This window comes from Miniopterus schreibersii (assembly GCF_964146895.1).
Source record: "Miniopterus schreibersii genome assembly, chromosome: 16".
NCBI lineage: Eukaryota > Metazoa > Chordata > Mammalia > Chiroptera > Miniopteridae > Miniopterus > Miniopterus schreibersii.
In genome coordinates, this window is record NC_138116.1 from 25,030,980 (window position 1) to 25,043,767 (window position 12,788).

General features: G+C 40.5%; 1 protein-coding gene across 1 annotated transcript in view; it reads right to left on the minus strand.

Annotated features, from left to right (window-relative positions):
* The window catches only part of HEATR6 (HEAT repeat containing 6), a gene marked incomplete at its 5' end in the record, with an annotated part of 29,961 nt that extends 18,929 nt beyond the window's left edge, over positions 1-11,032 (minus strand). Inside the window, 7 exons of the mRNA XM_081115770.1 lie at positions 764-901; positions 1,816-1,917; positions 4,783-4,897; positions 5,740-5,855; positions 6,343-6,483; positions 8,218-8,325; positions 10,775-11,032. Coding sequence (XP_080971896.1) covers positions 764-901; positions 1,816-1,917; positions 4,783-4,897; positions 5,740-5,855; positions 6,343-6,483; positions 8,218-8,325; positions 10,775-11,032 — 978 coding nt within the window. The remainder of the gene's footprint in view (positions 1-763; positions 902-1,815; positions 1,918-4,782; positions 4,898-5,739; positions 5,856-6,342; positions 6,484-8,217; positions 8,326-10,774) is intronic.
* Between the last annotated feature and the right edge of the window lie 1,756 nt (positions 11,033-12,788).

Consider the following 12,788-nt stretch of genomic DNA (forward strand, 5'->3'; position numbering starts at 1 on the left):
TCCTAAAAACAGTCTATATCTTTAATGCTTAGCATAAAGTCTGGGAGATAGATGTATGGTAAATACTAAGTGAATGAGTTAAAGAATTCTTAATTATAAGCATTTTTATCAGGTGTTACATTTCTAGATGTAATACCTTGGCCATAATCTGTATATTCTAGGTTCCCCAGCAGAAACATGAGGAGATGGTAGGTATCTGGAAAGGCTAGAAAACTTGGTGAATGTAAGGAGTGTGGAGATAGTGAGCTGACTGGTAGTTGGGTTCTAACAGTCTAGAGAGAGGTTGGCAAATTACAGTCTAAAGGCCAAATCCAGCCTAGGGCACAGCCTGTTTCTGTATATAAAGTTTTACTGGAATACAGTCACACTCATTCATTAATATAGTGTCCATGGCTGCTTTTGTACTAGGACATCAGAGTGGATAGTTGCAACAGAGACCTAAAATATGTACCAGCTAGCTCTTCACAGAAAAGGTTTGCTGACCTGTGATCTTTAGCGTTTGAGGGATGAGGAGGCCTGGCTTTGGGTGTAAAGTGAATACCCATTTTTATAGCTGTTACACTGACGAGATATCTTAGAAGTAGAAGATGCTCTAACTGGTATTTTCAGCACTGTAGTGAATTTAAATTTACTATGTTAAAACCCATAAATTCATTCAACTTCAAAGTGAGTCTTTGGCACAGTAGTAATGCAAATCATAGAAAACACAGAGCAAGCAATTAAAAACAATCTGCAACTTATATCTAAATAGATGTAAATGTACCACAGTTAGTCGAGAAGCACTGGATTCTGATAGCTGCAATTTGACGGTTGGTCGCCCATCATACTGAGGAAGCGGAGTGGGGTATAACACCGTGGGCATCTCTATGTTTATTCCAGGGAGTCCATGAAACATGGATTTCTAATGAGAATGATTAAGAAAACACACACAAAAAAAACCCATAAATCAAAAATCAGAATTATTCATTATATTCTGGATCACATAGACAACAGATTGTTTAAAAGCTTATTAAGGAAACAAAAATGGGACAGAAGTTAGATAGCACGTAGGACTTAAGAAGAGTTTAATCTCATCCAGTTAGATGTGATTTGGTCAGATCAGATTAGATCTGATTTTATTTACTTATTATTTTTATTTATTAATTTAAAATTTTTATTGAGTTTTATCTAATTATTTTATCTAAATATAATTTTTAAATTTAGCTTATCCATGCCCCACCTAGATATCCGTCTGCCTATCTATTTGGCAATAGGGGAGATGGTACAGGAAAAAAGTTAAAATTTTAGTCATGATAAAGCTAAATTATCCTACATGGCTTTAATCTGAGGCCAGCACAAAGCTTCTTACTATTTTCTGACTGAACTGATGACAGTTGGGTCCCCAGAGAGGCTGACCTGACTTTCCCACTGACTGGCAGGCTTAGAAGCCAAAAGACGGCAGCCTACTGACTCACATCTTGATTGGCCTGCCTACTACGTGGGGGTGAGAGCCAAAAAGCCCTGGTTCTTTTTTCAAATACAACCAGGTTCAAGATAATCTAAAATTTAATTATCTTCAGATTATATGCAGTCCCTTCCTAAACTAAGATACACAGATAAAATTTTAGAATTTTGATATAGGTACTAAAGCAAGATTTCTTGTTTTCAGATCTTAATTTTAAATATGTTTGAATATGAACAGTTTATTCTTCTCTCTTAAACTATAATACCCTAAAACTAGCCTTGTAGTGATAAAGTGGTCCTTATGCCTGGGGTTTAAATAGGGAAGACACTAATCATAATGAGGATGTGGGGCTTAAAGGGCCAATGCCTTACCTTTAGCACAGCTAGGAGTGCTCCAAGTTCATCAGTCTGTGTCAGTTTCATCTTCCCACCATTCAAAAGAGACTGTATACCTTTTAATGCATTTTGTAACAACTAGGGGGAAAAAGGAGACCAAATTAAAGGTAAATGAAGTTTGGTTGTCTAGGGATCAACTTTCTACCATCACTTATGATGTAGAAGAGAAAATGTCTTTAGATGATGAAAAAGTCCTTAGACAGGGAGGGGGAGGAAAAAACAAAAAAACAAAAACAAAAACAAAAACACCCCACAAAGACCCAGAGAAGAGATATGATGAATCACTATTTTCTAGAACAGAGTGCTCTTATTGAATAAGAGTGGCCTTATCGTACATGTTTATAAACCAGCACATACCAATGGTGAGTAAGAAGAAAAAGAGACTTTCAGTGGGAAGAATGTGATAGGAATGAAAAAGTGGCAGCAGAGATCAGAAGCAGGGAATTTATAATTCAGCATCCTCAGCAGCTCTCAAAGGCAAAGAAATGAATGTGAGAGCAGGTTTCTGGAGGGCAACTCTGATCAAGATTGGTTTTAAAAAAATATATGTATCTTTATTGATTTCAGAGAGAGGAAGGAAGAGTGAAAGTGAGATAGAAACATCAATGATGAGAGTCACTGATCGGCTGCCTCCTGCATGCCCCCCACTGGGGATCGAGCCCGAAACCCGGGCATGTACCCTGACCAGGAATCAAACTGCGATCTCCTGGATCATAGGTTGGTGCTCAACCGCTGAGCCACGCCAGCTGGGCAAGATTGATTTTTCAACTCAGTAATCTCATTTCCAGAATTCTGTCCTTAAGAAATGCTCTTCACATGGAGAGGATGTAAACTGTAGCCTTTTTGAAATAGTGAAAACATTGAAAAAACTTCAATTTCCATCAATTATGACAATGATTATATAAGAAACTAACCCTCTACTACCTGCAAAGCTCAACAATAATAGCAAGCACTTTGCCAAGCATTCTAATTGCTTGATTTCATATACTCCTCGTAAGACCCCTACAAGGTATTTATATCCTTTGTCCCATTTCACAGGTGAGGAACATGGAGGCTCAAGAAATTAAGTAAGCCCTGCTGGTGTGGCTCAATGGTTGAGCATCGACCTATGTTCCTAGCTCTCTCTCTCCTTTCCTCTCTCTGAAATCAATAAAGACATATTTTTTAAAAAAACACAAAGAAGTTAGGTAATTTGTCCAAGGTCTCCCAGCTACAGAATTAGAAAGCCTAAGGTATAGCAATAGGTACTGAAAAGGGGTCCAAGAGATATTAAGCTTAAAAAGGAGAGAAAGTGGCAAAACAACATATTAGCATGTTCATTTATATAAAGAAATCTGGGGGCATGTAGAACAAATTGTGCCTAGTGGTTATATCTGAGCACAGGACTTTAAGAAACTTCATCATCTTAGATCTGTAATTTTTTATATGTGCCACTCAGAATTTTTTAAAAAATATATCTTTATTGATTTCAGAGACAGGAAGGAAGAGAGAAAGAGAGAAAGATCAATGATGAGAAAGTCAATGATTGGCTGCCTCCTGCAGGCCCCCCACCGGGGACCAAGCCCACACACAGCCTGGGCATGTGCCCTGATCAGTAATCAAACTGAGATCTCCTGTATCACAGGTTGAAGCTCAACCGCTGAGTCATGCCAGCCGGGCTGCCACTCGTAATTTAAAATATGTTAACAGCCCTGGCTGATGTGGTTCAGTTGGCTGGGTGTTGTCCAGTACACTGGGAGGTTGCCAGTTTGAGTCCCAGTTAAGGGCACACGCCCAGGTTACAGGCTCGATCCCCAGTAGGGAGTGTGCAGGAGGAAGCCAATAGAAGTTGAACTCTCACATCGATGTTTCTCTCTTTCCCTCTCCCTTCCTCTCTCTCCAAAAATCAATAAACTGTTCTTTAAAAATAAATAAATAAAGCCCAGCCGGGCATGGCTCAGTGGTTGAGCGTCGACCTAGGATCCAGGAGATCGGGGTTCGATTCCCGGTCAGGGCACATGCCTGGGTTGCGGGCTAGGCAGCCAATGAATGACTCTCTCATCATTGATGTTTCTATCTCTGTCTCTTCCTCTCCCTTCCTCTCTCTGAAATCAATAAAGATATATTTAAAAATAAATAAATAAATATGTTAACAAATTGTCATATTTGCATTGGATTTAAAAAAAAAAAAAGAAATAAAATACTGGAGATATTATGGAACCTATTCTTTTTCTTTTCATCTAAAAGGCAGTTGCACCTTGGCCAGTGTGGCTCAGTTGGTTGGAAGGTCATTAAGTACACCAAAAGGCCCAGCCAGGCGTGGCTCAGTGGTTGAGCATCAACCTAGGAACCAGATCACGGTTTGGTTCCCGGTTAGGGCACATGCCTGGGTTGTGGGCTCGATCCCCAGTCAGGGGCATGCAGGAGGCAGCTGATCAACGATGACTCTCTCATCATTGATGTTTCCATCTCTCTTTCCCTCTCACTTCCTCTCTGAAATCAATAAAGATATATTTTTTAAAAAAAAAGTACACCAAAGGTTTTGGGTTCGATTCCCAGTCAGGGCACATACCTAGGTTGTGGCTTCGATCCCTGGTCGGGGTGCATAAGGAAGGCAACCAGTCAATGTTTCTCTCTCTTTTCCTGTCTCTAAATAAATAAATGACAGATTTTAATCTGAAACTATATTGCTTTTATAGTCACGAGGGGGAAAATAGTTTTCTTAAAAAACCTAGAATTGCAAAACAAAAAACAAGCAAAACAAAAGAAACAAAAACAATTTCTTGTAATTTAAACTTGAAAGATATGATTTTAGTCTTAGGTTATCAACATTTCACTTATGCCTATATCTCTAGACAAAACTAATACAGCAACCAAATTAAAATCTTTGATAACAGCTTCTGTACCACCGCTGCTTCTAGTCTCATCTGTTACATTCACAAGATTAGTGGTAGTCCCACCTACCATGCAAAATGTGATATCATCCATATCAGATGATTTTGGAGATTGTAAAGTGGTCAAGAAAGCTTGGAAGCAGATATTCTGGTAGGGCTCTTCCAAGTACGGCTGGCCTGGCACACTAAAACACATACAGAGAAAGCAACTCAAACTCAGTCTCCTTTGAAATGGGGCTTGCAAAAGAGTAAGAATTAAAAGTAGCAATAATATAGACTAATGGAGATGGAATAATACCCTTGAGTGACACTGTATTATTAAAGATTGTGCACTTTGGTTAATTAATCACTGTTAATCACTGCTGTGGGACAGGCATAAGACTCAAATAAATAGGAAGAAGAATAGTTTCCATAGGGAAAAGTTACAGAAGTTTATAGTGGAAGAAATATGGAGAAAGAAATCTTATTTAGTTCTGCAAGGGAAATAATGCAGAAAGATCAAGTCAGAATCAGATAGCTGACCCTGCCTTCCTAGTCACTGGACAGCACTGCAACATAGTCAAAATATCATACATCAGTCCAAGTCTGTGCTGCTCACTTTCTGCTGCATGAATTTACAGCTGGGCATCTGCGAATGGTTCCATTTTCTTAGAAGAAATTGGCCTTGACAGAAAAAATTCCACCAAAGCTTAAATTCATATGAATATATCCTTCTAAAAGACTGAATAAGATTGGAATTTATACCAGTAAAAGGAAAACTTTGACATACTGCACATATATCACTTCTATTATATTTTAGGGATACGGTCCTAGTCTATTTTTCCTTCATTTCTTTTAAGCTTTCTTTACAAACAATATGAAAGTTAAAAATAAACAATATAAGATATTATTAGCAAAGAACATGGGAAATGAAAAATAGGTGCTTTTTCTAAGTTGGCTCTGGCTTCAGACAGATTGAACCACCTACCAAGAGTGCACAAGAGGCCCTATATTATTACAACTGGGAAATCTGATTGGATCCACATACCTGAGACATAAGTTTGCCATACAATGCACTGCAGCTCTCCTAACTTCAGGATCAGGCTGAGCCAAGTCACTCAATTTCACCAAGAGTCCACTCTTACCTAATAAGTCTGGGAGGTACTAAAACAAAATAATAGCCAATGTTGGTCAAAGAACAACTTCTGAAAAATATTATTCTTTAGACAGATTTCACTTTTTAATTAAAGGGCAGTTAAGTACCAAAAGACTAGCCGCTGGGTAAATCTTTCAGATGGGGATGCAAAGAGATGCCAAAAGACATCAGTAAGGACCATCACTCCCAGCCTAGGTAGCTACTAAAGTATTTAGTCTTGGCTGCATAGCTGAAGGGTAATGATAAAAATAATAATGGTTAATATTTACCAAGTGCCAAACACTTTACAAGTATTGTCTCACTTTATCCTAAGAGGAACTGTTTTACACATGAGGAAATAAGCCTCAGAGTGGTTGAGTAAGAGTTGCTCAGCACATCTAATTAATGCAGGACAGAAGCCTGAACAAAAAGGCCTGTTAGTTCAGAACCTAATCCTTCAAGAAAACAAAACAAAACAAAACAAAACAAAACAAAACAAAACACAGTTTAAATTACCTTTTGACATTTTGAGCCATTGCAATAAACCAGAGCTGCCAGTGCCTGAAGAATTTTCACATGTGTCCAGGGGCTGCACTGTTGAATAGCAGAAATCGTATATGCCAACAGGAAATCCAGGTTCCGTTCATCAACAATCACCTATAAATAGAGGAAAAAATATAAACGATCTAACTTCAAAAAACGTTTTTAATCCTTTTCAGACATGTATGCTAATTTGAATTAAGCTGTGTAAGAAAGAGTGGTGTGTCCATCTTTTTTGTGTCAAAAAGATGAGCTCTAAAGGCCTTGAAAGTCTGATCAAGACAGGGCCTTCTCCTGACCTCCAAGTCTTGTTTACTTCTTCCCCGACCCCCTCTACTCAAAGAAGAACCTGGCAAAGTCCTTTTAACTTTTCCTTGAACTAACCAGACACTGGCAGCTGTAAATATACAGATATGTAAGACTCAATCCACTGAAATTTCTTAATTCAACTAAATTGCCTTATAAATAGTAAATGTTCCACAAATACATTATGATAAATGTCTACTAAATAGCTACTAGGTCTCCGCCATAATGTGGCAAATACAACAGGAAAATATGGCATATCCCTGTCCTCAAGTTGTTTATAATCTTGTCGGGACAAAGTAGGTTAATCTAAACATCAACTCACAGACAATTGAGATAAACTGTCATCAAATGCTAGAGAGTTCATTAAGAGCTGTAAATGCCATAGATGAGTAGAAATTATTCCTACTGCCAGTGTGACAAAGATGATATACCTGAGAATAGCAAACATTCAGAAGCTATCACATCAGTCTCAACAATTCTAAACTTGAAAACAGCCTTATTCCATTTATGAAGTCACATGCAGCAGACACTGTTGGTAACCTACCACCATTTACTTCCTCATTTTTTGCTGGCTGAGTAAATTTTGTTTAGGTGTCCACCTCTCCCATATGAGACCTGAGGGTAAATCCTAAGTAGTCTAACACAGTGGTTCTCTACTAGGGTCAGTTTTGGCCACCAGGGAACATTTGGCAATGTCTGTATACATTTTTTATTGTCACACTGGAGGGATGCTACTGGCATCTAGTGGGTAGAGGCCAAGGATTCTGCCAAACATCCTAGGTGGCAACATGGAAAGATGCCAGTAATCCTCTTATTTTTAAGTGCCCCTAGAGCTGTCTCAGCTTGGGGAATAAATAAATAAAAATTATTTAGCTACTCTGGGTTGGCTTTCTGTTTCTTGCAGCCAACAGCACCATCAATTACATAATGCTAATTAGTAAGTTTTGTGTGAACTACATTCATATACTCATGTAGTATCTTATAGTAATAAACTTAATGTTTTAACTACTCGTAAAAAGATAATAGATTTGTTTAGCAAGTTGGAAAAGGTTCTGAAGGGAGCTATAGTACAGACTTTGATATAAATAAAACGGGTGTTTTTATTTAGCATCCTGTTACCCCTCTCCTCCTCCCAGCTACTTCTCATGCTTTATAAAGACCAAAAGTAGACCACAAAAATGGCAGCTTTGAGAAATAAGAAAAAAATACTGGTAGGAGAAGGGTAGGGGAATGTTTCAATTTATTCTTAGATGTATCTTGGTCAAATACATCTGCCATGAAAAGTCCTAAGACCTGGAGGCTTGAATGATATTGGTTTCTTTAGAATATCTCTAATGCAGAAAGTTCTAGAATTGTGCAGAATATATATTTTTTTTTTTTGGTCAGAGTTTTATTTGTTTTAATATCATTCTTAGGAGCATTTCCTTTCTCTTTAGTTTCTCAAAACACCAGCCTATATCATACCTACCATGGATGTAGTATTTCAAAGATACTTATTCTTCTCAAAGTTCACAATCTGAATTCTAAAGTTCCATAAATGATTACCTGTAACGTGTTAAGTAAATGGTGGGTAAGCTGAGACACTTTGCTGACAAGATGATTCTGATTAAGAGGCACCAGTCGGCAAGCTTGGACAAGAAGAGTACTGACATCCTACCAAAAACAAAACAAAAAAAGACAATGAAAGGTGATATATCTATTAGTCAAGTGAAGAACCACCCCCCACAAAAGGCAAATGGTAAAATAAAAGTGAATTTTACACTCAAAATGGGGAAAGATGAAATTTGATGCAAAAAGTAAGAAATGACAGCACAAAAACAGGATGTGCTAAACAAGAAGGAAAAGAACTAATACGGTTTTTGTCAGGCTAAAGATTCCCAATTCTCCACATATGTAGAGGCAGTATAATTAAATAACTGAAGAAAGGCTTCCATAATATAAGTGCACACACTGAAGTCAAAATACCAAAAAAGCAGCAAACCAGATTTTCACTGCCACTGGAAAAATCAGAAATGACACTTGTATGAACTTAATGTAAAATTAGGGAATTCTAAAAAAAAATAATAATAAAAAAATTGCGCTATTCATTCATTCATTGACGTTTATTGAATAAAAAGGCTCTGAGTACCTACTATGTGCCAGGTAGTATGCTAGGTTTTTGTGCTCCAAAGATAAACATATTTCTGAACTAAAAAGCTCAGATTCTAATGAGGGAAACGAAGTACTTACAAATACTTAAAGTGACCTATGTGCTGAGAGAACTAAGTCTAACCTCTGAGGAGATGGTAATTAGGGAGGTCTTGTGGAAGTGACTTTTAAGCAGAATCTGAAATGATTTGAAGGATGAGTAGAAATCTGCAGACAGACAAGGCTTGAAAGACACTGCAAGCAGAGGGAATGGTGTACAAAGACCTGGAATACTAGTGGGAATGATACACCCAATAGATGCCTGAGGAACAGTGAGTTGTAAATGACTGCACACAGGGCACAAAAGGAGCAGTTACAGAACAGGAAACTGGAAAGGCACATAATTTTGATGCAAAAATATCAAATTATACAAATAAAAGTCCCCAACTACTCCCTTATTTCCACTCCTCTCCCTTGAGACACAAACTATTACTTTTTGTGTGAACTCTTTGTACCTATAAATGTACATTAAATTTTAAATCTCCTCACCTTATATTGGTCTCATACTGTATGAATTGTTCTATAACTTGTTTTGACCATTTACCAACATGTATTGAAGATCTTTCCAAATCAGTTTTACTACTCTAATAAGATTTTTTTTTTCCCACTAAAGAAAAGGTCACGCTGGCAGCAGAGCAAAGAATGGTTTAGAGAAAGACTGGATTGGAGGCAGGTGATAAGTTAGAGGAGACATGTGGAATAGTCCAAGAAAGAATCATCTGGCCTGAGGGCCTAGGGCATTGGCTTTAGGACTAGAGAGGAGGGGCTGGACAGATAAATATTTATGAGATTGTAAAAATTCAGATTAGATACGATCTGGAAGGAAGGAAAGGGGAAGAACCAGTTTGTGATCTGGCAGACTGTGCATGTGCACGTTTGTGTGTGTAGGGAAATAGGACAGGTTGGGGATGGTGTCTGTATGGAGATAACTACAGTGGTACCTCGGTTTTCAAATGTAATCCGTTCTGGAAGACTGTTCGGGTTCTGAAACATTGGAAAACCAAGGGATCAACAGCCGTCAGCTAGGCCTCAGGATCTTGCCCTCAGCAGAAGCCATGGGGCATGGTCCACCTTGGAGGCGCGCTGGAAACTGAAACATTTACTTCTGGGTTTACGGGGTTCCTAAACCGAAATGTTTGTCAACAGACACGGTGGGAGATGTTCGAAAACCGAGGTACCACTGTACTCCTTTTTAGGAAGTGTCAAGTTTGAGGGGCCTGTGAGCACCAGAAGGTAGTGGTATGACTGGGTCAAGAGTTCAGGGAATTCAGTAAGTAGTATCCAAGGCCTGATGTGTATGAATAGTGTTACTCAAAGTACTTCTAAAGAGGAGGCCGAGGGCAGAGCTAGCATGAAGGAACAGAAAAAGGCAGGAACTTCGCGACACACTTAGGTTCCCATCCTAGCTCCGCCTTTGCCAGCAATACGATATTGTATCTTTATGAGCCTCAGCGTTTTTATCAGTAAAACGGACCTACTGATACCCACGTTCTAAAGTTCCTGGAACTGTACACAGGAAAGCACGGTACCTGGTCCTACACCAAGTACTCAGTGAATAGTAGTAATGAACTTTATCTACAAAGTATTCCGGATGCAGGGAGTGGAGCGGTAGGGAGGGGAGGGGGGGGGTCCGGACGGTGAAAATAGAGATGCCACTGGCGCTGGTATCAGAGCAGAATCCATCAAGTTGGGTTTAGAAAGATACAAGTTTGTAAAGCACTGCGGGGTCTTCCAGATCGAGGAAAGAGAATGAGCCACGGTCGGAAGGAGCAAAGCAGCCTGGAATTAAGTAATGCGAAGTGGGGGTGAGAAAAGCCGCGAAAGGCAGGCGGGAGCTCCCCGCCGGGGTCCCTGAGGGGTGGGGTCGGGGCCGGCGGATGCTTCTGGCGTCCTCTCCGCCCGGCACCCCGCCTACCTCCGGGGCCACGCCGCCGCCCTCGCTGTAGTTTTCGGAGATGAGCTGGTCTAAGAGCAGGTGGATCTCGGTGCGGCAGGCGCTGCTGTCATCCGGCCGCAGGGCGCAGAGCCTGGCAGACAGGCGGCGGAACCCGGCGCCCTGTTCCCGGGGTAGCTCCCGCGGTGCCTCCCGCGGCGGCCCGCCCAGCAGCGAGCAGGCGACTTGCACGGTCGCCATGTTTCCTACGTAGAACGTGGGGAAGTACTTCCGGGGCATCCCTGTCTCCACGCTCCAGTTCCGGAAATACCTGATTTAGGCTGGAACCCGACGCGTTAGGGTTCGAAGACCTTGGGGAACAGCTCCGGAGACTGGTGCCCTGCATATGAATAAATACTCGTCAGAAATTGGCTTGGAGACTTTTCCCCACCTCCTCACCTCTCCCTGAGCCCCGACTGAAAGGTGGAGACTCTCTTTGGCCTCCCAGGAAGCTTGTTCCTTGGCAGAGCTGACATTCCTGTTCAGTACTGGCCTTTCAGATTCAGGTTGGAGTTGGAGAGGGGCCGTTGTGGGTGGCACGGGCAGAAACTGCTAGTTCTACGCCATTCCTCTACTTACATCGTATCACAGCCCACTTTTTTACCCCAGGCACAAAACCACCCCGAATAAAGGTTACATTCCCCGGTATTCCTTACAGCTGGCTGTGAATACCCCTGTGGATCTTGAGACACCTCACTGCACGAGTAATTTGGGAGTTCAAAGTGAACCATGTAAAATACAACCTGCCTAAGGGTGACCTGGCTGAGACTGGACATCCCCAAGATTTCCTGAAACCTTAAAAGAAAAATGCCGGAAAAGAAAATAGCCATTTTAAAAGCTGTGAACCATTTTCAGGCAGCCAAGAGGTGAAGCCTTGAAATTTCCATTTGGGCAGACTGGGAAAACCTTTGAGTTATGCAACTATAAAGCAATTTCTCACCCACGGCTCTTAGGAGAAACCTTGAAGTCACCTGAATGTACGTGTTTTATCCTGAGAATAAAGCGCCTCTGTTTAGCAATGAAAATTTGGGAGTATGCTCTAGAGCTAATTCTCTGAAGACTGAGTTTCTTTGGGGAGAAATACTTATTTTTTGTTTGAATTTATATTTCACTGCGCTTGCTATTGTTTATTTTGGGGATGTGTGCATTTGTATGTTATGTATGTGTAAGTACTTGTGCTAATTAAGCATTTGCTCAGAGAAGATCAGGAGCTGAGACCTAGTCTCTGATGTTTTAGTTTGAGTTCTCATAAAGCAGAGCCTCAGTTAAGGTTACTATGTGAGTGATTTATTCAGGAATGAACATGGAAGAAAGGAGAATCAATACAAATATATGCTACTGAGTTGGCCATTGCAAGGGGTGAGTGCTCAATCCTCAGGACTTTCTACGAAGTCTTTCTGAATGGTCTCAGAATCCCCCTCTCCCCCGCCCATCCTCAGGAATGGAAGGGGGAACCACATATCCGTAAGCCTTTGCCTTCTATTGTCAAATGTTGCCCCACCAAGCATGAATTCTCCAGTGCTTCTGAGCTGAGCATGCATCAGTATGTGACGGTTCCTGCAGGAGTCTCTTACTGTATAGTCAAAGAAGCCCTGAGGCAAAAGCGAGAGGTGTGGCGTGCTAGGGTACAAGTTTCAAGGCAAAGGTCAACAAGTTATCTTGTGCTAAACTGGTAGATGACTGAGATAAACTGGTTGCTGTAGCAAGGATTATAATAGGACTGTCAGGTGAAGAGTATTTGAAGCAGTACATAAGAGATGTCCATACTGGGCTAGAAGGATGTGAGACCTGGTTATCACCACAGTGGAAGTGACATGAAAGAGACTGTGGAAGGGATTTGAGTTTGGTGTGGCTCAACTTAGGTTCCATGGGATTATAGTTAAAACCTTGACACTTACATGGCTTTGAACAAATTACTTAATTTCTCCAAACCTCAGTGTCCTTATATGTAAAATGGTAATGATATTAAGCAGAGTCACAAGGCTGTTGTAGGGGT